At 40.0% G+C, this 27,212-nt stretch overlaps 1 protein-coding gene across 2 annotated transcripts; it reads left to right on the top strand.

The window, feature by feature from the left end:
• The first annotated feature begins 189 nt into the window (after positions 1-189).
• INTS2 (integrator complex subunit 2) lies at positions 190-26,877 on the top strand. Of its 2 annotated transcripts, none has more exons than XM_050928770.1 (25): positions 190-244; positions 1,150-1,456; positions 2,197-2,335; positions 4,155-4,257; positions 4,517-4,630; positions 5,712-5,842; positions 5,954-6,127; positions 6,717-6,943; positions 7,840-7,965; positions 8,597-8,668; positions 8,755-8,869; positions 9,672-9,740; positions 11,196-11,330; positions 11,931-12,107; positions 12,859-12,967; positions 14,739-14,843; positions 15,495-15,659; positions 16,512-16,713; positions 17,394-17,519; positions 18,777-18,963; positions 20,412-20,663; positions 21,411-21,518; positions 21,850-21,955; positions 22,782-22,958; positions 25,000-26,877. In XM_050928770.1, exons 2-25 carry the CDS (start codon positions 1,164-1,166, stop codon positions 25,167-25,169), a joined length of 3,582 nt encoding a protein of 1,193 aa, XP_050784727.1. In that variant the 5' UTR covers positions 190-244; positions 1,150-1,163; the 3' UTR covers positions 25,170-26,877. The 2 variants fall into 2 exon arrangements, with proteins under 2 accessions (XP_050784727.1, XP_050784726.1); XM_050928769.1 differs by lacking the exon at positions 190-244 and adding an exon at positions 261-338.
• The last annotated feature ends 335 nt before the right edge of the window (positions 26,878-27,212 follow it).

The following is a 27,212-nucleotide window of genomic DNA, read 5'->3' as shown; positions in this document are numbered from 1 at the left end:
CACCGCCCCCACTGGAGCGAAAGCAGATGCTGCCGCTTGACGTCACTTCCTGAGCGCCTGCCAGTTGTCCCGCCCATTCGCGGCTTCTCAGCCCCGCCGCTGGTTTCAATATTTTCCCGCCCACGGCTCCTCCTCCTACGTCCTGACGTTAGCTAGGAGCGCCTGTGACACGTACAATATAATTGGAGTGGGTGAGTGTGATGTCATCAATAGGGGACGAGCGTCTGACTTCCCCCGCCGGAAGGTAGCGGTAGCGGTAGCGGTAGTAGCAGCAGCGGCGTGGGCGGGGCCGAGCCGAGCCGAGCCGGTCTCGGTGTGAGGGGGGGGACGAGTCACAGGTTAGCTGGAGTCGGGGATTTTCTTACCCGCTCCATTGGGGAGGTCCCGGACGCCTGGGGCCTGGTTGTGAGGAGGAAGGTTCTTCAGCCCCCCAAGGGCCCGGACGCCGGGGTCCTGTTTCCACTCTGGAAGGAGGGCGGTTCAGAGCTGGGGGCTGGACGCCTGGGTTCCGCTTTCAGTGAAGGGCTAAGAGCGGAGCCCCGTAGCCCCTGCAGGAGGGTTGCCGGCCCTGTTGTCTCGTTTTGCAGCCTTGGGCAAGTCATGTTACTTCCCCTCCCACGGCACTGGCACTGCTGCCTCTTGCTTTCCTTGCCTTGGGCCCGAGGTGGGGCTGCTGAGCAGCCCAGTGTGGGTGCTGTCATGGAAGCGGCAGAGATGAATGCAGTTATAATAAATCACTGTTTTGGCTTCTAAAGGTTTCTTCGCTGTGTTGGAGGCGTGTCCCATTCTGGAGATCTGGTGCCCCCGGATCTCAAACCATTTTGGAGATGCTCAGAAACTTAACTTCATGTGAGCTCTTAATAACAGTTGAAAATAGCATCTGGGAGCCCTGATTACTAGACCTTCCTCCCCTTCTAGAGCTGCAAATAGAATATAGGAGTTCTGATGTGGTCTCCCTCTTCCAACCTCTAGACCCAGATGGACCCTCAGAGACAGGAACAGAACCCAGTAATCCTGATGCCTAGTTCTTTGCTTTAATTGTTAGATCACATTTACTTGCCTAGAGCTGTCAAAAGCTGTAATGCACCCTATGCAAATAAAGCAGTTATCTTTTTTCTGCTGATAATTGTATCTTTGTTTTGTCTTTAGGACTGGTGGTGAAAATGGCAGAGTGTTCTGGCCTTCAGTTTGTCAGTCCCTATGCATTTGAAGCAATGCAGAAGGTGGATGTTGTGCGCTTGGCAGCACTAAGTGACCCAGAGCTAAGGCTTTTATTGCCTTGCCTGGTACGAATGGCTCTTTGTGCCCCAGCTGATCAGAGCCAAAGCTGGGCGCAGGATAAAAAACTTATCCTTCGACTCCTTTCGGGAGTGGAAGCTGTCAACTCAATTGTTGCCTTGTTGTCTGTGGATTTTCATGCCTTGGAGCAGGATGCGAACAAAGAGCAGCAGCTTAGGTAGCTAAAAGTATACACTTTTAAAAAAAAGAGTGTTTAGAAATGTGTATGTACGACTATTTCATCTGAATGTTGCCCTTGACCTGTCCTGATGCTCAAGTGGCACTGTGCTAAAATGCTATTTCACATCCCATGCAAGTTTCTTGTACCTTGGGCTTAATTGGTCAGCATGTAGTGATGGTGGGATTTACTGCTTTTCTCAGTAACTTAATGTTCTCTCCCCACTCCAAAGCTAGACAAGGGGGCACTGATGCCCTCCAAAGGCAGTTCTGTCCGATCGTCTTTAACCAGAAGGGCTAAGTGTTGGAATTCAAGGCTTCTGAGGGTGTATGGGAAATAGGGACATCCTCAAAGTGGATGGCATCCCTTGGAACCATAAGAATGCTCTTGTTATCTTTGGCTGTGGTCTGTGTGTTGAGTGGGGATAGAGGCACCTATGTTTTTACAGTGCATTTGAGCATTTGTCATGTGCATTTTTCCCTATTGAATGAGATTTGAAAATATCATAAAGTCATGATAACTCTTCTGTTGGCCTGAGAAGACTATCAAGGAAGTTTCATAGTATTGGCGAAACAAGTGTAGATTGTTGTCTTATTTCTTGCTTTAATATTTAAAGTGCTGAGATACTATGGTGATGAGAATGTATAAGAACCTATATAGAACAGAATAACTAGAAAGGCTACTGGTTTCTATACCTTATTTTTTTAAACAGCTGTTTTTGCCTTTTAATTATTTGTTAGACACAAACTTGGAGGAGGCGGTGGAGAAAGCATCTTGGTGTCACAACTTCAGCATGGTCTGACATTGGAGTTCGAGCACAGTGATTCCCCTCGTCGGCTTCGTCTTGTGCTTAGTGAATTATTGGCGATTATGAATAAGGTGAATATCTGTCTTTTTTTTTATTTCTTAGGGATTGTAAATTTGGTATTGGTGCAAATGAAGACCCCTGATAGATGGCAGTGTTGAGAACCTGGCAAAAAGCAGTCTAATGTTGTGCATGTTGCATTTGGCCTTGCCGGTGCATCTGAATACTGACATCCAATCCCTTAGCTACCCCAATCCCAGGCCACTGTCAAGCAGAAACTGTGAATCATGCTAAATTGTCTAGACTAGCTCTGCTGGTAATTTAAACCCCATGTGAATCCAGCTTTCTAGAACTGAAAGGCCAAGGATAAGATTTTTCTAAGTGAGTTAGGCACTTAACAGCAAAACCCTGAAGGCTTTTAAGTGCCTAAGTCACCTTTGAAAATGGAAGTTAAGCTCTGAAGTGATGTAGGCACTCCTGAAAATTTTACTCATAGCCTATTGTGCAAATGTTGCATGACACCTCCCACCCTCCATATTGGTCTTTATTTTACTTTTCCACCTGGGAATTTATCAGATTTATACAACTGTCAGTGGACAGTGCTCTTAAGTTTGAAAAAGTACTTTCAATTGAAATATATAGCAGGCATTATTGCTATTTCTATAACTCTACTTCAACTAGTACTGTAATTATTCTCCTATAAATTAATTCTTCCATCTCCTCATAAAAAATGCATACATCTGTTATAGCGTTGCAGCACGATTGATCCAAAATTCAGCAGATGGTTGTGCTATAACTGATGATTAAGGCTAAGATCATGTCACGCAGGTTGCAGCAGTCATGGAATCTGTGACTTCCAGCGACCTCTGTGACATTGGGGGCCCCGCAGTGGCCTAGCCTCTGTGCACGGTGAGGGACTCTCCCGCAGCTGCTCAGCAACGGCAGGTGGCGGGACCCCCCGCAACTGACCAGCCGTCACCACTAGCAGTGACCTCTGAGCTGCTTAGCCGCCGCCGCCGCTGGCAGGGGTTCCCCTTTCAGCATCTCAGCCTCTGCGAGCAGCTGGGGCACCCCCGGAGCTGCTCAGTGGCCACGGGCGGGGGACCCCTCCTAACCATTGGGCAATGGGGTCCCTCTAGCTCCCAGCTGCTGCAGGGTGTGGGGCAGGATGCTAGATCCTCTTCCATTCCCATTTTGTCATGGATGTTTTTAGTAAAAGTCAGGGACATGTCATGGCTTCCCTGATTTTTTTGTTTATTGCCCATGACCGGTCCCTGACTTTTATTAAAAATATCCATGACAAAATCATAGCCTTACTGATGTTGATATAAGCAGATTAATTACCTTTTATGCTACCAGACCACATTGCAATATTTTGTACCTACAGTATATGTATTAAGAACACTTAACAGAAAACATAGTGAGTTAATAGAAAACTAATTTTTTTCAAGGTAAAATATATATTAATATACAGGGTTTCAGGCATTTGAGGTTCTTTAATACCCTATGTGTCATTTTGATTTAATGATGAGCTGTTGGTTTTAATCACAGCTGTGGTTTTTAGACTAATGAGCTGTTCCCAAAAGATGAACCCCCAGTTTAAGAACCACCTAAGAGTGTTGGTTCCTTTTCTTTTTCATGTGAAAATTCAGAGGCTGCTTTTGTTCACTTAATTACAGTTGCATGCTCAAATATTATGAGCAACTCTGTGGTTCTTGAGAAATTTTGTAAAAGCAAAACTGATTACTGACAAAATATTCAATTTATTATTGACCATTCTTAACATACACAATCTATTGAGTTTAAATCCGTGTGAATTTGAGGGAAACCAAAGGCTGTGTTATTTAGTCATCTTATTAAGCTTGTACTATGATGAACAACTTCTTGCTGTAGGTTTTGGAGACAAATGGTGAGTTTTTCTTCAAGTCATCTGAACTCTTCGAGAGTCCTGTCTATTTGGAGGAAGCAGCAGATGTTCTCTGTATTTTACAAGCAGGTGCGCTATTCTGTATTTCTGAAGCTTTGAGTAATGCTATTTTTAAATTTGTCAGTGTTTCACTTTACCACTAAATTGGTTCTAATTTCCTAGATGGTTTTAGACTTAAAAGTCCACCCTAATTTCTGGAGTCATCTTAACTGATTTAAAACTAATGGCCAGTTCTTCTGAAGGAGAAATGGCCCATTCGTTAATCCTAAAAGCCCAATGCTAACTGGAGACTGAACCTTAGACCTTCTAAAACCCTGTTTTCATTCAGAACTGCCTTCGCTATTGCCCATAGTGGATGTGGCTGAAGCTCTGCTACATGTTAAAAATGGAGCCTGGTTCCTGTGTCTCCTAGTGGCCAACGTTCCTGATAGCTTTAATGAAGGTAGGCTGTAATTTATGGTGTTCACCTTATTTTTTCTGGGAGTTAATAACAACTTGAGCATTAAAAATTCATTCTAGGCTGAAATTCATTCCAAGTAATATACGTTCTAGTAGACACTTGCATGCAGAAATTTAGTTTGGATACATCTGTGTCTGTCTTAGGGGCATTTCTGTCCTGCTACTTTCCCTCACTTAATGCTCACACCCTCCTGTGGTATGGCCACTGCTTCTCTCCAAGGAGGCCTAATTGGGACTCACCGCTCTGCCTGTTACAGCGTTCCTAAAATGCAGCCTTTTATCTTTAGGTCACCAGTTTGAATCCCAAGTCAATAGTGACCAAAAATTAACACCACTGGTAGGTAGTAGATTACATCAGTCCAGTTCCTAGTATATGAGCATCGCTATCAGAAAGCTCTCATCAAAGTTCATGCTGATTAGAGAGGCCAAGGAATGTGTGGTCGTTCCCTTTTGCCTCTGTGAGTTTTCCTTTCAGGTTAGCCTGAGGCATAGTGAGGTGGGAGTAGAGGAGAAACTTATACTGCTGTTGTCCATTCTGTATCACTTACATTGTTGGAGACTCCAGGACTGCCAAATATAGTAGAACCCCATTTATCTCTGGCTCTCTGCATTTACTGAACAACCAGGACTCCAGGACCAGAAGTCGGCCATCTCTCCTGTGGCTGCTAGATGGCACTGCAGCATCACATTTTCCCATTCTCCAGTTTATTCAGAGTTTTGATGATCTGATCTGGCCCCAGTCCCAATTAAACCAGATAAACAGGGTTCTGCTGCACATCACTAGACTTCAGTTTGAGAGGGGGGATACAGGTATGATTCACTGAGGTCAGTTGGATCATGCCTAAATTTGTAGTGACACGATAAGCTCTTTGGGGCAAGGACTGCCTTTTTGTTCTTTGTTTGTGTGGCACCCTACACACTGGGGTTCTGGTCCATGACTTGGGCTGCTAGGTGCTACCATAATACATATAGTAAATAATGATGAGCAAAATAGCTCCTCAGAGCTTTGTCTGTGTGACTGTCCAGTGCAAAATATGGCTTTTCAGACCCCCTGTAATGTTTAGTTTGTAGAGGTTTGATTAAGAATGGTGAACGACAAGATGAGGAAAGCCTTGGAGGCCGTCGTAGGACAGAGGCGCTTCGTCACCTGTGTAAAATGAACCCTTCCCAGGCCCTGAGGATCCGAGGCATGGTGGTAAGCCTGTGATTAGTTCATTATGAAATGGCACGAGTCCTAATTGTTTTCTGATATTTCATTAAGGATCACTTGTCAAATGGAGACTGGCTTTCTTTGGCTGTGTGCTAGGTGGAAGAGTGCCATCTACCAGGCCTTGGGGTGGCTTTGACACTGGATCACACAAAGAATGAATCTTCGGATGATGGAGTGAGTGACCTGGTATGTTTTGTGAGTGGATTACTTCTTGGAACAAATGCAAAAGTTCGGACGTGGTTTGGGACTTTTATCCGAAATGGACAACAGGTAAGAATCTGAGAATTCCTGGAGAATTGGTAAAAATAAAGTTCAACAGTTTGGATTTTGTGTGTGTATTTTGTTCCCAGTAATCCTGTTTTTACACCTTGCTGCAAGGCATGACTTATGGGAAACCTTCCTCTAGCTGAAAAGGACTGGACGCCACTCCTTGGGTCTGTCAATTCTAGACTAGGGTCACTGAAGAGCGCCATCTGGTGGCCCCTCTCTGCTGTCTCAGTGATTTTACAGTAGTCTCATAGATATGGACTGCGGGACCATAGATCTAATAAGGTTTTAGATCATAAATGGTTTTAGACCATAGTCCCATTGTCAGTCTCACACAGTTTATTTCATACCTAGCAGTAGAATGTCATGCATTGGTTTGTTGCAATTTTTTAATGCCTGTACCGCACTGAAATAGAGCATTGTAATGCAGTTTTGTTGTGGCCGCAGCCCACCCAATTAAATGATTGTTGTTAACTTGGTTGCATGAACTTTCACTAAAATTGTAGTCTACTAGGAATTTTCCTTTTAGTAAAATGGCCAGATTGATGTGTTTTCCTAGAATTACTGTTGCTTCTTTCACCTTTTCCCACAGCGAAAAAAGGAGAATGTCAGTTCTGTGCTTTGGCAAATGAGAAGACAGCTGCTCCTGGAATTAATGGGGATCCTTCCCACTGTTCGCAGCACACACATTGTAGAAGAAGCAGATGCTGACATGGAACCAAACGTATCTGTGTATTCTGGATTGAAAGAAGAGCATGTAGTGAAAGCCAGCGCGTTGTTACGTCTCTATTGTGCTTTGATGGGGATTGCTGGTCTGAAGTAATCAATATTTTCTTGCTATTGGTATTCTTACTAGCTGTTTATCCATCTGAAAATAAATAAGACCTTTCAACTATTGGGAACATCAGGCAGTTCCAATCTGGGCTTTCCTTCTCTGCCATAATGTCCTGGGTCCATACCTAGTGGGACTTGCCTTCGTAAGACTGAGAATACCCTCTGCTTGCTCTGTCCTGCTTTGTCTCCTCACCTATTTTGGAGTTGAAATTTCTAGCTTGTTGAAAGGTTCCTTATCTTTGTTTTGGACAGAACAAATATATAGCTTAAAATCCACAGAAACAGCTGTGTAATTCCCTTTCTTGCTTCATCCTTGGCAGGAAAGCTTTCTGTCCTCCACTGGTGAGGGTGGATGCATTTGAGAGAAGTCTCACTGTCTAAAGTGAGTTTCATATGAGAAATCTCTTGGTTCCTTTTCTATAATAAAATTAATTCCTATAGAATCAATTTAAAAATTAGAAATCTGTCTTTGGAGCAGTATTTAAGTCAGAAAACTGCTGAAAATCCTGGTTATATTGGGTCATGTTACAAAATACATTGCTTTCACTTCGAATTAATTTTTTGTATTGGTTTGTTTCTGTGGCTAGACTAATGATAACACAGTATCTTCTTATGTGGCTTCTAGTTGTATGAGTATATAATTGTGAGTACATAAGATAGCAATCTAGTTATTTGGGACTTTTAAAGATTTCATTATAAAAATCTCTGCTTTAGAACAACGACCTTAGAATTAAGTCCAGAGAGAACTTCCAAGTGATTTCTATAACCATATATTGATAGTCTCTAACCAGTGTAGCCAGGTTGGAAATGTGTTCTGTCTTAAGATATATTGCCCTTTTTAAGGGGGGGAAACATCTTTTATTTCTTTTGTTCTTGTTTAGACCAACTGATGAGGAAGCTGAGCAGTTACTTCAGCTAATAACAAGCCGTCCTCCTGCGACTCCAGCTGGTGTTCGTTTTGTATCGCTCTCGTTCTGCATGCTCCTGGCTTTCTCCACACTTGTCAGGTACCTGGAACAATAGAGACAGAGCCTTCAAGAGATATTAGTGGAGCATGGCCAGGGCAACACTAACCCAGACAGAAGCATGTGGGCTCTCCACCAGTTCTTCCTCTTTTAATTCTCTATGGACATGGAGCCTCTTCAGAAAGAGATTATACCACTGGTGGGGTTAATAAATCGATTGATGCTCCATCTCTCACTAGTGCAAAGTGCTTTGGGAAGTGGAGTACAGGCATTAGGCTGCGTTGCCTTGTGATATTGCAGTGTGTTATAGTTAAGCCCCTGGACTAGGCCTTCTGTATTCCTTTTCCACTGAATGTGTTTGGTGAGCATCTTAAGCCACCACTCAAAGGGTTGACAAAAAAGTTATTTAATGGAAGTGGCCTTCTAATAAAGGTAGAGCAAGAATTCTTGTATTTGGGGGTCCCTTGGTATGCTCTCAAAACAGGAAATTACCTAATAAGGATGAACTTTTATACAGATTGTGCTGTAGGTGCTATCAAATTTAAAAGTACTCATGTTTATTAGCACTGTGCTGATATTATATGTTCTTAAATATTAACTCCTTGGGTCTGCTGATTATTAGTAAAATTGTGTGGCTCCAGAAATGAAACAGCTTTGGGATTTCTTTATTTAGTACCCCAGAACAGGAGCAGCTGATGGTAATGTGGCTGAGCTGGATGATAAAAGAAGAAGCCTACTTTGAAAGGTGAGAGCTTAATTTTCAAAATAACCTGATAAGCCATGGTTTTATGTCCTCTCTGGAAACTCACTTGTTCATCTTTGTTCCAACAGCATTTCTGGGGTGTCTGCTTCCTTTGGAGAGATGCTCTTACTGGTTGCCATGTATTTCCACAGCAATCAGCTCAGTGCAATCATTGATTTGGTCTGTTCTACTTTGGGAATGAAGGTAACTTCTAAATGCCTTCCTCCAAATGAATTTTTTTCTCTTTATAAATACACCATCAATAAGTGAATTTTATTCCAGTGTTATCTGACTTTTATACCTAAAGACAACTGAAAATCTGTTTCTACTGTTTTCTTGAACAAATGTATCCTTAAATAAAGCATCTTCACATAAATAGATTTCCTTAGCATAAAAGCAAAATGTATATCGAGTAGTAGAATTGAAACATGAATGCCTGTTAACATAATAGCCTTCTGTGTGCTAAAAATTGTGTAAGATATCAAACTAAGTATTTTCAAAAGGAATTGTCCTATTGAAATGAACTGTGTGTTCTCAGACGAAAACTGTATGCACTAACAGACTCCATTTTTTGCAAGTTTTAATGAAGAGTACTTTCTAGAAGGGACTGTAAATTTTCATTTACAAAAATGTAGAGAAGTCTCATATCATGTAAACTTCTTAAGCAATATCTGAAAATCGGCCTGTTTTACTTATCAGCTGAGTCTTGGATTCAGTTTTTTCCCCTATGTGAGCTTCTGACTTCACTAAATTTAAAAACAGCAATGAATTCTCAGAGTGGGGAAGATGCACATAATCTTGAACTTGTGACACTGGAATGTAAAATAAACTGAATTGCAAATGTATTATTTTAATGTGTGAAATATGGCCTTAGCAAAGGCAGTGGGAGATTCCAATAGTCGCAGGCTGAAATAGGATCAACACTAAAAGCTATTTATAATGTTTTACACATTTGAACAAGCCAGATATTAAAGCCTAAAAGCAAACACCTCGTTATTTGTTTCAGATTGTTATTAAGCCCAGTTCACTGAGCAGAATGAAGACCATCTTTACACAGGAGATTTTCACTGAACAGGTAATCTTCGGGTTTTTGGTTTTTTTTTTTTTAGACCATTTCATTTTAATTTCTGTTTGTAGTACTATGCAACTGCTTTAAAAGGTTCAGAACAACTATTGCACTTGCTTTTGGTATCTTAATCTTATCACACTTTTTTCTACTTTGTTTCTTCTGAAGGCTAATATGAACTTTTAAAAATTTACCTGGGACTAATCACTCTTTTTGCAGAGTTATTGTAGCATATCTAATAGAGTAGGAAGATCTTTTAGGACCAGTTTCTGCCATCCTTATCCTTGTTGAATAGTATCTTACTCTGTCATTAGTCCCACTGATTTCAGTGTGGCCCTGCTTCCCATGAGTGGGACTGGCAGAACTGGATCTTAAATTTTTTGCTTATTTTTGTGGAGATGATTATTTAAAAAAAAACCAAACAAACCCAAAATCTACGGTAATCCATGTCTGCACAAATGCATCACAGGTGGAAAAAAGGACTGTAGGCATATCTTTCTTCAAAGAGCAAACCATTTTTAAAGGAGGCCGTTGGTTGAAACATCGTAGGCAGAGCTGATTGCACCATTAATAACGTGGTACAACTTTTCTCGTTTTAAGACCTTGTGTTCAGATTATTATAACTGCTAAACATTAACTGTTTGTACTAAAATGTTATATCCTGGGTTTCTGCCTCCGGTGGCTTTTTTTAAACTTTAAGTCAAAATAGTTAAGACATTTGGAGGTGCTGGAGCTTCTCATGCTTTGGAGCTTGGGGTCAGAGGGAGGAAATGGACTTTGGGAGTTTGTCAACTTGAGCACACTCCCTTCTGAGCCTGGAATGGAACCTAAGATTCCTGAATCTCACCGTTCCTCCACCGTAAACACATCTTTGAAACCTACTGGCCAAGTCTTGTCCGCTGCTAGTGTTGGTCCATAAAGAGGATGACAACCTACTATTGCTATCAGTTACTCCTGCCACATCAGCTAATGAGGTCTGTGCAGTGGCTCTGTAGGTTCCAGCCCTGCTGATGAATAATGTGGGTGCCAGTATTATGCCAAATGATGGATTTCTGCATGTTTTTTTAATAGTTTGCTCTTTTTAAAAACCTAGGAAATTACACATACACACAGGGCTTTAAAGAACATTAAGGCTGCAAAATCAAGCCTTCAAATTTTAGGAAATGCCAGAATTAAAATGGTCTGTGAAACTTTAATTTGGGTCCATTGTGCATATGCATTGTGATACTGCCATTAATTACATGATCATATTGCATACGCACAAAGTGGCCAAATTTGTGTTTCACAGGCAATTTTAATTCTGGCATTTCCTGACTGTTGAACACTTGATTCTGTAATCTTTTAACAGAGTTCTTTATATGTAATGTTTATATAAACTGGTTTTATGCAAGTATTCTAGCAAATCATTTGATGGAGAAGGAATGAAAATATTTTTCTTGAATGTTGTTATAATTTTTCCCATAGGTTGTCACAGCCCATGCAGTTCGTGTACCTGTAACAGGAAATCTGAGTGCCAACATCACTGGGTTTTTGCCCATTCACTGTATCTACCAGCTTCTAAGGAGCCGGTCATTCACCAAACACAAAGTGTCCATAAAGGTATGAGAGTTGTTCCATTCACATTCCAGAAAACTACATGATGATCGGGCTTAGGTTCCATTAATAGTTCCTGCTGTTAACTGGAATCTACAGGGATACAGATTTCTACTGTTTGTGTATTATCAATTAATAAAAATTTACAGTCTGAGTGAAATCTTTGAGCTAGTGAGTGACCATTATCTGGTAACTGGGTTTGTGGAGTACGTTGAGTTGGCACGCAAGGCTTTAAGCTCTGTAAACCAGTGTTCACAACCTAATTAAGTCACTTATAGTTTATCCCAGTTTCCATTTGTACACTTGTTAAAATCCTAGTCAGGAAGAAGGAAGAGTAAGAATGTTGCTGAATAGGACCAAGAGGTATTACTAGAGCTATGCAGCATGGGGAAACTCTCCCACTGCTTGAGATACGATGTCTCGCTCAGTCCAGAGCTGATGCTTTTCCTTTATTTTCCAAAGTGTTAATTTTGAAAGTGTGAATTTAACTGTCCAGTGGATCTAAATAAATTCATTTAGTTAAAATAAAGTTGTAATTGCACCTAAAAGTAGGAACAGTATTTTTAGTTTCACATGCTGCTATTAAGTGTAATGTGTTTGTTCCAGGACTGGATTTATAGACAGCTGTGTGAAACCACCACACCACTTCATCCTCAGTTACTTCCTCTTATTGATGTCTACATTAACTCTATTCTTACTCCCGCTTCTAAATCCAACCCAGAAGCCACAAATCAGCCAGTCACAGAACAGGAAATCTTGAATGTTTTTCAAGGACTCACTGGGGTAAATTTTTTTTGTTACTTCTTGCATGTCTGTTCTCAGAAGTGTCAATTCAGAAACGTCTTCAATATGTTGAACGGAAACTTGCTAGAAAATCTGACCACTGCCTTTTTGTTTCCCTGCTTTTACTCCCCATGTCCTAAACTGTACCTTTCTGGCAAAGATGGTCAGACAAGGTTCCCTTCAGATCCTATTGTTGCCACTCTTTGCCCTGCTCCCTGGAAAATGCTGAACTTGCTGTCTTTGCAGCACCACCAACCTTTGCCTTTGCTAAATACGCGAGTTTGAGATAATTACTTCTCTTTCCAGCAAAAAATTAAAGTGGCAAATGAAGCTGGTGTTCACAGTAACAATCCTTGCATTGTCTTGTATGCTCCCAGGTTAAAGATCAAATTTTAATTAGAAGGGCCCTATATTACATTTCTGGGAAGCAGTTGTTTACATGTGGAGTGAGAATGGGAGGCTGAAACTTTCATAAGGGGTTTGTTCCAGGCTTCCCAAGGCAAATCAGCACTTGCTTCTAACTGTAGAAATGCCCGAGATGTCAAAACATTTTTAGTGGTCTGAAGTTTTCTAAATTACTTCTTTAAAAACAAAAATACCCTAAACTTGGGGCCAAATTTAACTTTGCAATGTCACTTTGACTTCAACTTGGCTGCCTTGCTTCCCCCCTATGTTCTCTGCTGAGTCCAAACATTTCCTTTAAGAATAAGGGCAATATAACAAAATGACCTCTGTATGGTTTTATATGCAGGGAGAAAATGCTCGTGTTAATCAGCATTACAGTATCACAGCCCAGCTGCTTGTCCTCTATTATGTCCTTTCTTATGAAGAGGCCCTCCTGGCTAACACAAAGACATTAGGTATGTGTGGGTGAGTGTTGCGGACATCATTGTGACTGAAAGTCAAATGGAAACTAAAGAGAACTTGTGCGAACAAATGTCAGAATCTGACTACAGCAAGAACTGAGACTTCCTAAAACAGATCACATGACATCAGTTTCAGTTGCTGTAGTAATGACCACAGCAGTAAGAACCTTCTGGTGTTCCTATTCACTCTGGCAGAGCTCGCACTGACTGTTGTATCTAACACAATATTATGTAGCTGGTCGGAAGACTCTCGAGGTCAGGAGTAGGAGCCAGAATAGGTTCTGTTATAAACCCATGGTTCTGTTGTCTGTATTCTGAATCATCCATTTCAGATCAAGCCAGAGTGAAACTTGGCAGAAAAGTTACCTCAAATTTTTCTATAATAAACTGTGTTCCAAGTGAGGAAAATACCAAAACATTTTTGGTAGCTTTGGATGCTCTTTTCACATGGCAATGAATTTATATTATTGGCAATTATTTTCTGGCTTTGTGGGTGTCGTGTTTCTTCTCTTCCCCCCTGCCCCCCAAATGTGGACATGGGTGATAGTCTTTCATAGGAAAGGGAGTTAAAACCAACACTTACTGAGTGTTCTACAATTCATGAACTCACATTTGATTTCATTGGAAACCTGCTGGTAAGCATGGTGTGCATTTCCAGCCACCGTTTTACCTTGCAAATCTTCCAGCATTCATCAATATGCATATCAACTGAATGTTTGTTATGGTATCTAGTATTATGTGAGAGTACAATGGCATATTAAAATTCATCAAGCTTCCTCCCATGCTGATAGCTTGCATACTGCTGTAGACTATGGTGTGTACTGGCAGAAACATTTATGTAGTACTGTACCATCTTTCCATGTTGTTCTTTGAATAAAGAACATTCAGACTTGGGCTGTAATTTCGTAAGATAAGGTTGGATCTGGTCAAAACTAGTGACACAGAAATCCAGTGATAATCCATGAACTGAAGGGAGAGGTGGTAGGTGAAACTCTCTGCAGAGCTGAGGTCCTCTGGTCATTAAAAAGAATAGGAGTATTGTAGCATAAGCTACAACAAATTTGTTAGTCTCTAAGGTGCCACAAGTACTATTCTTTTTGCGGATACAGACTAACACGGCTACTGCTCTGAAATCTGGTCATTAAGGATCCCCTGATACTTTTCACAAGACTAGGAGTGTTACCTTAAGTGTCCTGGTCAAAATTAATGTTGAATAATTCTAATCTGGTTCTTGAAATTTTCATTGCAACTTCAGCTAACAAAGCTTATAGTTTACTAGCAGTAATTGTTGTATAATATTCCTGGCACAAAATGGCTGCCTCAGAAGTGATTGCGTTTCATTGGTGGGTCAAATGAACTCTGTATGTACAAATTGTACAGCACTTTGTGGTCATTCAAGGTGTGGGGCTGGGGGAGAAATGCTATGAAAATGCAAGGAAGTGGTGAGCTTATTACTATTTTTTTTTCTCTTTTTTAAAGAGAGAGCTTGGGTAGGGCTCTGTTTTCATGTTAAAGAGCAGGAAAATGTGGTTGGGTCAAAAGTTCGTTCTGACTTCGTCCCCATGTATCTCCATATTGCTATTTAAATAGTGCCACTTATCAGTAGTCCTTAAAACAGGATGATTCAGTTGTCTTTATGAACTGCAGTATAAGCAAGTAGATTGGCAGCCTGAGCTCTCAATTTGCGTTTGCCTTCTAGTCTAACTCATAAGATTTTAAAAGTGGTAGGAATTCTTAATTACTTTCTAAACATCTTTCCTTACAGCTGCCATGCAAAAAAAGCCCAAATCTTACTCTTCAGCACTGATGGATCAGATTCCAATCAAGTACCTTATCCGGCAGGCACAAGGACTGCAGCAGGAACTGGGAGGTATATTTGAGTACCTAACATATGAGAAGGGAAACTGAGCATAATCTTTGTTTTCTGATGTCCTATGTTCATTGGGCAGAACTATAAGAGAGTAGCTTTCTTCTGCTTTGTGGTATGTTTTTAATAATATTTGTATAACTTGCAGTTCTCCTATCTTTAGGACTTCAAATTTATGCTATCTTTTTGCTTTTACCTGTCTTAAAATCTGCCAACAGCTTAGAGTGAGCATAGATTCATATTTAGAGAAAGCTACCATATAACAATAACCGTAACGTATGCCTGTCTGAAACTTGTGGAACAAACTTCCATTTGTTTCAGTGGATCCTGACATACATCAAATGTTCTGTAAAAGTGACTGTGAGTTTTTAATTTACTGTCTCCCTCAATCTACCTAACACAGCGTGAGACATTTTGGAAAGGTAGAAGATACCATCATAATTGCCTTTGTATTGTAGATTCTTGAGTTCTAATCTGAGGCTGTAAATACACAAGCTTATTTAATATGGATGAGGTGAACTACATGTACTTTAGTACATTCCAAGAACTCATTCAATGAAATTTTGTTATTGAAGTGATAAGGACACAATTTATTTAGCTAAAAATATATTGGGATTTAGATTGGAGACTCTGAGCTCTTTTTAACTTTTGAAGGCTTGCATTCTGCGTTGCTGCGCCTCCTTGCTACTAATTACCCACACTTATGTATTGTGGACGATTGGATCTGTGAGGAGCAAATCACGGGTACCGATGCCTTGCTGCGACGGATGCTTCTTACCAACACTGCCAAAAACCATTCTTCCAAACAACTCCAAGAAGGTAAATAATAATTTCATCTGTGAACTAGGCCGTTCCTGGTTTCTTTCCTAACAGTTTAATTGTCTGGCCTACATAAACATTGAAAATGTGCATGTGATATACAATGTAGCTGTTTCCTCCCTCCATTCATTTTGTGTTTGTAGGTGCATGGTGTTTGAGGATTATAATAGCTAGATAGGAAAAACACCCCTAGATCAGATTCCCAAATGAACCACTGTGACAGGTTGGATCACAGAAACCCCCTTGGGAGCTGCAACCTGATGTACCACGTCTACTTCTACTCCTGCATTCCCTGCCAGCTTGGGGCCCCAGCACCCTGTCTTGCTGAGCCAGACGCTCCTGTCTGCTCCAACAAGGACCCAGGGTCTGAATTACTTGCCCCAAAGCTGCAGGCTTCACTGAAAGCAGCTCACAGAAGTGTTCCTCTTTTTAACACTCAGATGCCCAACTCCCAATGGGGTCTAAACACAAATAAATCTGTGTTACCCTGTATAAAGCTTATACAGGGTAAACTCAGAAATAGTTTGTCCTCTGTAACACTGATAGAGATGCACAGTTGTTTGCTCCCCCAGGTATTAATACATACTCTGAGTTAATAAGTAAAAAGTGATTTTATTAAATACAGAAAGTAGGATTTAAGTGGTTCCACGGAGTAACAGACAGAACAAAGTAAGTCACCAAGCAAAATAAAATGCACAAATCTATGTCTAATCAAACTTGGGTGGTGGTGTTAGAACTGTACAGCAGCAAGCTTGTTAGCACTGAGGTTTAGAAATAGTTCAGTTTAAACATGGATTTGGAAAATGGCAGAAGGCTAGTTTGATCAGATTTCCCACTGCTTTTTTTCTGTAGCATTTTCCATGCTCCCAGGAAATCACACTCAGGTGATGCAGATTCTAGAACACTTAACACTACTGTCTGCTGGTGAGCTGATTCCCTATGCAGAGGTATTGACATCAAATATGAACCAACTGCTGAATACTGGAGTCCCACGGAGAATTCTTCAGACAGTCAATAAGCTTTGGATGGTCCTTAACACTGTGATGCCTAGAAGGTAGATTCAGCTTACTGTTCAGTTTAACACAGCAGGTAAAATGGTAGAATGCCACCTCCTGTTTCCTAGGTTTTGACACACTGCTGCTGTGAATGGTGGTAGGCTATGGACTTGATCCCAGAAATTAGTTCGGCACCTCCTGAGATCAGGTCCTTATTATAATAACATTGCTGGAGCTAAACTTGTACCTGTTCTCCAAAGAAAAGTACCTCTTACCATTATAAAAGACTTCACAGATAAGTAAAAAGGAACAAAGGTCACATTTAAAAAAAAAAAAAAAAGAATAGAAACCTACAACTGTCTTCACATACACTTTAAGAATGGGATTATAGCATGCATCCATTTATGGTGGCTGGCTGAATATAAAATTTAGGACCCAGGTGCTGAAAAATATATTTAATGACAGCTTGCTTTTTAGAACAAGTAGATTCTCTGTCTTGCTCTGAAAATACATCTTGGATGGATGGCTTTCCAGAAAATGCATATTGTAAGATGATGTCTTGTTTAATTTAATTAATATTTCATAATCAGTGTAGTAAACTGAGGATTTTAACTGTAGGCTGAGAATGTGTAATTAGCTGGCACTCGTTTATTTCAGCTGTTGTCTGTTAATCTGTGTGATCCTGTTTTACTTAAGCAGCAGCTTTTAGATTTAAAAAAAAAAAAAAATGTCCTTGTAGGTTGTGGGTGATGACTGTTAATGCGTTGCAGCCTTCCGTAAAGATAGTCCGACAGCAAAAGTACACTCAGAATGATCTGATGATTGACCCTCTGATTGTACTAAGATGTGATCAGAGAGTTCACAGGTAAGTGAACTCCAGCTAACTTTTCATAATACTCATGTGTTCTGAGACCATCGCCCATCATGCTGACCAATAGACTTATTGTTTCCTTGTACTCTTCCATCTGTCGGCATCTGCCTATTGTCTCTTACCTTAACTTAGACACTGTAAGCACTTTGGGGCAGGGACTTTTTGATCTCTTTGTGCAGCATCTAGCACAAAAGGGTCCTGGTGCATGACCAGGGCCCCTGGGCATTATGGTAATGCAAATAATGATTATTCATTGAGTTTAATTAAAGCATTACCATGTAATGGTATTCCATGGATGACTTCTGTAAAATGTTGTAATATTTAAAATCCTCTCAAGCTTTAATTTGTTGTTCATCACCCCATCCTCCCATTTCACTTATTTATAAATATCATTACTTACCTTTTGTTTTGTCTTCATGTTCTCTGGTTTTTGTATGTTTTTTTTCTCCCCTTTCTTCCAGCTTCAGTTCTTTCCCTAGTAATTGATCCATTATTCCATTGGAGTAAGTAGTTTCCAGTTAACTCCAGGCTCTTCAATATTCCTCTGCAGGCATTGAAGCTTGTGTTAACATCATTTTTTAATCTCATCCCTTGAGTGAGATATTACAAGCCCGTTCTGCTGTTTGCCTGGCTATCCAGGTGCTATTTAAAGATCCCACATTTCTAAAAATGCAAGGAAGAATCGTGGCCTATGTTAATTTTCAGTCAAATTTGGATTTAATGCCCAAGCACTTGGAGAGGAATTGCTGAGAGCTGGGTGTCAGCCATGTTTGCCTATACAGGTAGGGCATTGCCACCATCAAACTGTGGGCTGCCTCACATATGAATGGTGTTTTTTTCAGCTCCATTTCATTCCTAGGCTGCCATAGGTCAGTTTCTTTTGCAATTTACTCATATACTTGTTTGTGTGTGTGGAAGGCAAAGTCGAATGGCAGCCCTCTAAAGGGGAATTTTGGGTGACAACATGCTGTGCTTTATCATCTGGAAGAGCTGTAATATTATCAGCCTGCAACCAAGCATACGTCTTCAGTGTGCAAAGGGAAAAAAAGTGTTCTTGCCTCGGATTAGCTAACTTGAGTTAAAATAGCCGTGAAGACATGGCAACTTGACGTTTAACTTGGGTTAGCAGCTTGAGTTAAAGCCTATAGGGGCCTTGTCAATCAGAGAGGTCTTCACACTTTCCTTACTTAGCTTTATCCAGCATGTGTGCATGTTCTACCCAGTAACTGCCTTTTGTTGGTCATCTGTTAGGTGTCCTCCTCTGATGGATATTACTCTTCACATGCTGAATGGATATCTCCTGGCTTCAAAAGCCTACCTTAGTTCCCACCTAAAGGAAACGGCTGAGCAGGACATTAGGCCATCCCAAAATATGATGGGCCCAGAGGCCCCAGAAGTTACAAGAGAGGAACTGAAAAATGCATTGCTTGCTGCCCAGGTAATGATGATGAAATGGATAGTAATGAAGATACAAAGCTAACAATAGCTCCAAAATATGTAAGCACTATAAACAGTAGCGAAAGCAGAGACTGTTTATACTGACTTGTCCTACCATAAGTAGAAAACTGACACTCTGTTCAACTTCCAGATTGGATCTAATAGCCTGAACTTTTTTTCTCTCATCTTTTTCTAGCGCAGAGCATCATGCTGATGGCTGACCATTATAACAGCATCTTTCTCTGTCAGTAGAATAGAAAAGAGTTCTGCTTATTTACCCCCTTTTATCTTCTCCCTCCCATTGTCTAGAGGAGTATTTTTATACCCTCACAGCACTGGAATTACAGAGCATGAGCAAATGTGACAGCCTCCTGAAGGCCATTTCAATGTTAGCTGCTTCTGTTAAGTAACTTTACGAAGTGCAAGGCTGGCAATGGTTGATTTGGTTACCTTTATGTCTCGGGAGCTCTTGTTGTGCGTACTTTTTATTTTACACACATGCTTCTTTTCTCTCTCAAAGTGTAATTAACCACTTGTAGCTTGCCTCCAGCTGGGAGAGTGATCGAGCGGTCAGTTTCACAGCCACTATAGTTTTTGATCAGCCAGCAAGAAGTTTTCATGCTTGGGTGGTTAGCTTGTTGTCCTCCTGATGCAGTATACTGCATGGCCATTTGTGTTTCCTTCTCTGATCTAGAACCAGCTTAGATCAGGATTGGATTCCCTCTTTATAGAGTGGTGCTGTAAGTATAGATCTCTACACTAGCCAGGATATTTGTATACTTTGCATACCAGGCACGTGTGTTTGCATGTATAGTCTGTGTACAAGTTTTAATATTAAAACTCCTTAGTCTAATGTGTGCACTGTAGAACAATATTTGATTTCTAGAGAATGATTTAGTCCATTGAAACTTTAATGAACTTTTTTTGTTCTCTATTTTAAAATAACTCATTACCCTTTATTCCAGTCTTAGACAAGCAAATCCACAGCTTCTGTATGGGAACAATTGTAGCTATTTTTAATGCCTTAGTTTCTTACATTGCCACTAACTGACACAGTCAGACAGCATATAGTTATGTAGAGTTGCATTGAGTACGTCCTATACTGACCTTAGGATTTTAGGGAATAATATAATAGTCCCTGGTAGCTGCCTAGTGTCTACCAGTTTCAATGAACAAAAGCTGAACATTATAGCAACGAGGAGAGAGAACTGGAATACATAACTTATTCAAAACACATACATTTGGTGGATAACAGCCTTGCTGTGGTTACATTGTTTGATCATATCTGAAGAATGGGCAGAGCATGTAACAAGCAAATGTTTCATTCATGAATCTACTTTTTCCATGGGCACAGTGTGTTTGTATGTAAGTTACTCCATGAGTACACATATATATACTTCATGCTTCATTTTGTTTTATTAACTTTTGCACTGCTTGACTCCTTTCCAGGACAGTGCTGCTGTGCAGATCCTTTTAGAGATTTGCTTACCTACAGAAGAGGAGAAAGCTCAGGGCAGCAACTCTCACAGTCTGCTAAAGAATATTCAAAGTGCTGCTGCCATTGGACCTCAGAGTAAGGGTCTAGAAGAGGAAGAAGATAGCCTTTTGTGTAATCTTCGAGAAGTTCAGTGTCTCATCTGCTGCCTACTGCATCAAATGTACATTGCAGATCCCAACATTGTTAAACTAGTTCACTTTCAGGTCAGTTTTTTTTGTTGGCTACATCTTATTTTCACATTTTTGTAATGGCTCTTCAGGAAGTGATAGTTGGTTAGGGCAATGCAGAATGAATCCAAAACCGGTGCACTCATGCAGCATTGGAAAGAGAACAAGGGCAAAACTTTTCTTAGTACAGTAGTTATTTTACACCCAGCTTCCAGTTCTCATACAGGCATTTAAAAAGCAGTGGTCAAGAGGGAAATGGCTAGGTGCAACTTTTGCTCCCTACCACTCATGTGTTCATATGTATCCATGCACCACTACAGGGGAATGGGGCTAATCCATGTTATAATGTGCTCAGCCCATAACCAACCCACTTGTTCCCCCATTTGTGCAGATTACTTTTTCCTTAGCAGGAACTATCTGTGCTCAGGGCCACATTCTGTGTATTGGCTCGCATTAATGCTGGTTTTTAAACCTGTTAATATATGTCTTTGCTAGAAGCCTGAATTTGGCTGCGAGTGTGGGAACAGAAGGAGAAAGATTGTCTATGCAGAAGTTGCTGGTGGTACTTGTAAAAATCTGGAAAGCCAAGCAAATTAATTGTCTTGAAGCAAACACGGCTTGGATGACACTTTATCTTGGTCTGTGTTAAGACTGAGTAAATGTTATGAGTAAAATGTTTAAAACAATGTAAACAAAGGGCTTTAAAAAAACCAAAAACTTAATGCAGTTAAGCTTCTATTATGACTTTACGAAGTTGAATAAAGTTTTCTTCTCTTCAAATAGGGTTATCCATGTGAACTTCTGTCACTGACAGTGGCAGGTATTCCTTCCATGCATATCTGTCTGGATTTCATACCAGAGCTCATTGCTCAACCTGAACTTGAAAAACAGGTACTGTATGGCCATGTAGTTTGAGAGGCATTGGAAGTATTTAACCTTGGAGAAACCTTTCTCTGGCCTGCAAAGTACTGCATTTTCCATTGATACTAAATTCACGAACATGGTTTTTCCTTAATATTAACTTTAGTAAAACATTTTTACGAACATTATAACTGCATTTGTCTGTGCCTTAGTTTCTCCATTTGTAAAATGGGGACAAATTACCGCGCAGAGGGGAGAGGCCAAATTAATTGTTTTGTAAAGATCTTTGGAGTGGAAGTGCAAAGCAAATCTGTCTTAAAAATAACTTTTTACCTGTTTCTCTCCCTCTCCACCCCCACAGATATTTGCCATCCAGCTGCTTTCATATTTGTGTATCCAGTATGCATTACCTAAATCTCTCAGTGTGGCTCGCTTAGCTATCAATGTCATGGGAACACTGCTAACAGGTGAACAGCCAGATAACATCAAAACACTGGAATACTTTTGTGGTGAAGTGGTTGAAATTTTACTCTAAGGCAGGGGTTCTCAAACTTCATTGCTCCCTGACCCACATCTGACTAGAAAAATTACTACAGGTCCCCATGCAGAGGGGCTGTAACCTGAGCCCTGCTGCCCAGGGCTGAAGCCCTCAGGTTTGGGCTTTGGCCCCAGGCCCCAGCAAGTCCAAGCCAGCCCTGGCAACCCCATTAAAATGAGGTTGTGACCTACTTTGGGGTCCCAAACCACAGTATGAGACCTGCTGCTCTAGAAAATATACGTTCCGCTACACTCGTTCGATATCCCAATCTGTCTTTTCATGAAAACACCAAGATTAAAAAAGTTCTTTACATTCATACTAATTTTTCATCTCTATATAAGTGTGTTTTAGACAGTTCGGCTGGGTACAGTAAAGAAACATGCAAACTAACAGCTTAACTGTTCTCTCATCCCTTATGAGTTCCTAATGAGTTGTTAGAATTAAGTAACATTTAAGAGACTAGCATGTAGGAAATTTGGATTCCATCCTAATTACAAAACAGGAACGAAACTTATTGCCTAACTTTATCCTCTTTATCTTGCTGATGTCACAGAAGAATCCTAGTAATTGGCATTTTATGCCTTTTAAATGCACCAGGAAGTAGCATGGAATAATGTTGCATGTTTGCTAAGATTTTTTGGCTTTATAAGAAATACACATGTTTAATTATAACATGAAACGGCATTTTAGGACATAGATTGCAATCATAAATGTAATGACAGCTCTTGATTCTTTTGTTTCTCCTTCCTTACCAGTTTTAACCCAGACAAAGCGCTACGCTTTCTTCATGCCGACCCTGCCTTGTTTGGTCTCCTTCTGCCAAGCCTTTCCTCCACTGTATGATGATATTATGTCTCTGCTGATACAGATAGGACAAGTTTGTGCCTCTGATGTTGCTACACAGACAAGAGACTTTGATCCAATTATTACACGTAAGTAATGACACTGCATATTTCAAAACTAATGGTATAATTCAAGACAACTGTATCTCTGACACCTTGAAAGGTTAGAGTGGATTTCTGAGGTCACTGTGAAAGTGACCTTCCCCCCACCCCCAGGTTTTTTAAATGCAGATGGGGCCATAAGAGGATGTGATATATGCTATTTGCTATAGCAGACTTGGAATGAAAGGGATAAGCAGAGGCTTTTGGCTTCTAATATATTTTATGGACCTGTTGCACTGCTTATTTCATTCTTAAGAATAAATGAAATTGGATGTTCTGCTTCTAGGGTACAAATGAGCTGAAACAGGGTAGAGTATCTCACTTTGAAACATGGCTAAGAAATAAAGTCCACAGTGTTATCCTTGTTCTACAAAGTAAAATTCCAGAGTTGTGTGAGGTTTGTTTGTGCAACTCTCTTTAATTTAATGAGGTGCAATTAAACCCTTATGCAGTGATTTGAAAATGTGCTTCAAAGTTGGATTCTTACTCAGTTTTCCAGTGCGCTGTTTAGAAACAGGAAGGAGATGGTTATTATCCCAGGAAGAAGGGACCTTTCAGCTAATAAGTATATCTTGCAGAAGAAAACAAGAAACTGTAACATCAAGAGAACCGTTTCTTGTGAACTAGGCCCTTTTCTTCTTGCCCTTAAATTATCAAACTTTATAAACTTTGTTTCACTTGATAGAATTTTGTGTATCAAGCTGTGTTGTCTAGGAGATATGAGTATTCATTATATTTAATGCACCCCTGAAGAAAACTCAATTTCACCAAAAAGGCCAGTTATCTCCTTGTTTACTGTTACGATGGCATCTGTAATTTACTTTTCGTTGTTGAGAGAGCCTCTCTATCCAGGTGCATTTCGTTGTATTTATAGAAGTTCATTGGGTTTAGAATAAGTATCTTCATTTTCCTGGCTGGAATTTGTTGCCCTTGGCTCTTGATGTTCACTGACAGAATCCATGACTGATGCAGATTTATTCCATATTGTCATGAATTAAAGGGTGTGGAAAGTCCTGGCTTCTTTTTTTTCCTTAATCTATATACACCCAAACAACAGCAAAAGTTCACTCCATGCATTTTGTTGTTGTTTAATTATTGGCCTTGAAACTTTTAGAAATCTCATACGGGCACTTCAGATTGCTTTGTTTTCTTAATATACTATCTGACTTTTTCCATCACAACAGTGTTTCCTGGGGTGGGGGGGTGTTAGAGTGGAGATGAGTTGAAATCAAGCTGATCCACATATTAGGTACAAATTTATAGTAGTTTTACTATATATCTCTAGCAAATATGCATATCTTTCTGGAAATTAAAGGAGAATATCATGGTGTGCAGGAAAGGAGTGGTTGGTTAGGGTTGTAACTGTGTGTCCTATGGGATATGTGAAATAACATTTACAATAGTCTGGGGAAAGGGAATGATGGACACTGTAGAAGGAATATTCTGGTTCTGTGTAGTGACTAGCTTGTAACTCGCAGTGAAAAGGTGTGTAAAGTTAAAGTATAAGTGCCTGTACTTCACATTCTAAAATGGCAAAAAAAATAATATATATGTGCCTGTCATGGAATGTCATTGGTGGGTGATGTCTGCTGCATCTCTAAGGGGTAAAGAAGTGTCTAATGGCTGGCGCAGGACAGCTAGGTTCTATTCCCAGATGTACGGCTGACTTATGTCCTCTTGGGCAAGTCACTCAAGGTTTGCGCTTCCTCCCCTTTGTAAAGCAAACGGGATGCCCATTTCACAGGGTGCTGTGAGGCTTCGGGCCCCTTCCCCTAGGAATTATTAAAACCATTGTCCTTGTCAGAAAAGAACCAACCAAAAATAAAATTGGGTAGACTCAAACAGAAATGTTCCCTCAGTATCTCCAGAAAGGGTGATGGAATTAAACCAGTGCATACTTGGGCCTTAATCTGTCCCCGTGGTGTTAGCAGTGTTTCCAGTTCACCATCTGAAAACATGCACACTTGTCTGTGTACATAGGAGAAGAAACAGTTTTTGTTGAACTGTGTTTCTATGTAATTTTCCATAGGTCTCCAGCAACTAAAGGAGAAACCAAATGAAGAATCAGGACTTTGTAAAGATTCATTTTATAAGAGTGGACTAAAGAACATAGGAAGCATGGACCCTGATGTTCAGTTATGCCAGTGTATTGAAAGGACCATCATTGAAATAATTAACATGAGCGTTAGTGGAGTTTAGGAAAAACAGAAATGAAGTTGGACTACAGCAAGTACGATGTACAGTTTCTAATGTTGGTAACAACTGCCAAAGTGGAATTAGAAATTGGATTGGAACCAGTAGTATCTTTCACTTGTTGGATTCTACACAAAGTTGTGGACTGATCCTGTCTAAAGAGGAGAATTCTTAAGGAGATCTGCACTGCTTTCCTTTGAAAGTCTCTCTGCCTCGAGTGGTGGTCCTAAATGAAGACCTTTCTAGTGGAGTTAGGTTTGTGAATACCTGCAATGTTTTCATATAACACCCTTTAAAAAAGCAGCCTGTGAAGTAAGCCTAATGTTTGTCTTAGCATGTTGAGCCTTCCCATCTTGCAGAGACATGGTGGGTAAGAGAAAAACATGGAGAGAAAATTGGGATTGAAAAGCATTAACCCAAACAGACAGTTGCAACAGTGTCTTGCAAAGCAAGATGCAATAAACTCCCTAAAGAACAGCATGGAGAAGACTGGAAAAAACACTCTAAATTGCTTCTGCAGTTTCATGAAGTCCTAGACAAAGACTAAAAATCATTTTACTCACTTTCAAACCACTGCACAAGGTTTGAGTTGATGAGATCAGCAACTCTCAAAATATTAAAGCATTCATTTACAGATAAGTCGGCTTTTAAAAAATTGTACCAACAAGTTTGGGATGACTTTGAAAAAGTCTTGAAATTGGTTAAAAAGTTTCAACAAATGTTAATACTGCAAAAGCACATTCTTCTTAAAGAACTTTATTTTTATAATGCTGCTCAATTACCTTTAGTAATTTTTTTTTAATGTTGCTTACTTAAACATGAGAGGAGCCTAAAGCACTAAATGCAAAAGATCTCTTGATTTATCATCTGGATAGGATTTAAAAATCAGTGTTCTTGAGGCCAAAGTGATTAACGCTAAATTGCCTTGTGATGAATGGCAGTTTTTAGCCATAGCAAAGTGGTTCTAGGAAAAGAGATATGTGATGGAGTGGTGTCAGTTTGGTGAATTAAAAGGATCGATCCTTCAGTATTTCACACACTCACAACTTTTGAAAGTAGTAAGTAATTACTGCATGCAAGAAAACTGCAGGATGAGGCCTGGTACACCCTTCAGCAATCTTCTGCAGCCATGCGCAAGCTCTTCTGGTGTACAGGATGACCATCTCTACTAAAGCCATAAATATAGGAAAGTAAATGGCTTTGTGTGAGGTGAGTGTAGTACTTCTAGCAGGCATTTTGCTATTAAACTTACCATTCTAAGAGGATCTTCTATTGTATTAAAATGACAGCATCCATGGTCTTTCTAAAAGAAAAATAAAATATTCTGTTTGATTAAACCTATTTTTAATCCCATGAAGGAATGACCTGATTCTCTTAAAAACAGTGGCCTTCACTTTTGTGTAGCTTGTCCTTCAAAGGTATCAGATCAGAGTGCAGAAAAGCTAATACTCATATTGCAAAACCAAATGTACAATACACATTCCAGTATTATCTCCATATTGATTGGTAAAAGCCTGCAATAACCATGTGTTAATACACTTTTAGTAGGAAGGTGGTGTTCTTTTTGCCATATGTATTGATGTAAAGTATGTAAATAAGTTAAATTTTATTTGTTTTTCTCAAGATTGTAATATTTTATATACTGTAGTGACATTTTAAGAGAAACCTAATGTACATATATTTTTGGATGGATTCATAAACTGTTTCAAATGGACTTGCATGGATTGATTGCTCATTTCAAATTTAAAATCCTTTCCAAGTTGGATGTCTAAGTGAAGGAACACTTCCCTCAGGCCTCTAGTGCACAAACTAAATGACTTTAAAAACCACTGACTTTCTTACAAAGTCAGAACATTCCCTCATAAATGACTAAATGTCTGAAAGATTAGATGTAATTGCATGCTGAAATTTTAAAAATTACTGACCACTGAATTCTGTCTCCATTAGGATTGTAGGTTTGAGCCCTCCATTTGCAATAGACATAGATTCCCGCTCCCCTCCCCGCTCAGTTACTTATCCATTGTTCTGTTTACAAACTTTTAAAAGGTA

The sequence above is a fragment of the Gopherus flavomarginatus genome, chromosome 19 (genome assembly GCF_025201925.1).
Source record: "Gopherus flavomarginatus isolate rGopFla2 chromosome 19, rGopFla2.mat.asm, whole genome shotgun sequence".
In the NCBI taxonomy this organism is placed as follows: domain Eukaryota; kingdom Metazoa; phylum Chordata; order Testudines; family Testudinidae; genus Gopherus; species Gopherus flavomarginatus.
This window is presented reverse-complemented; position numbering and strand designations above follow the sequence as displayed.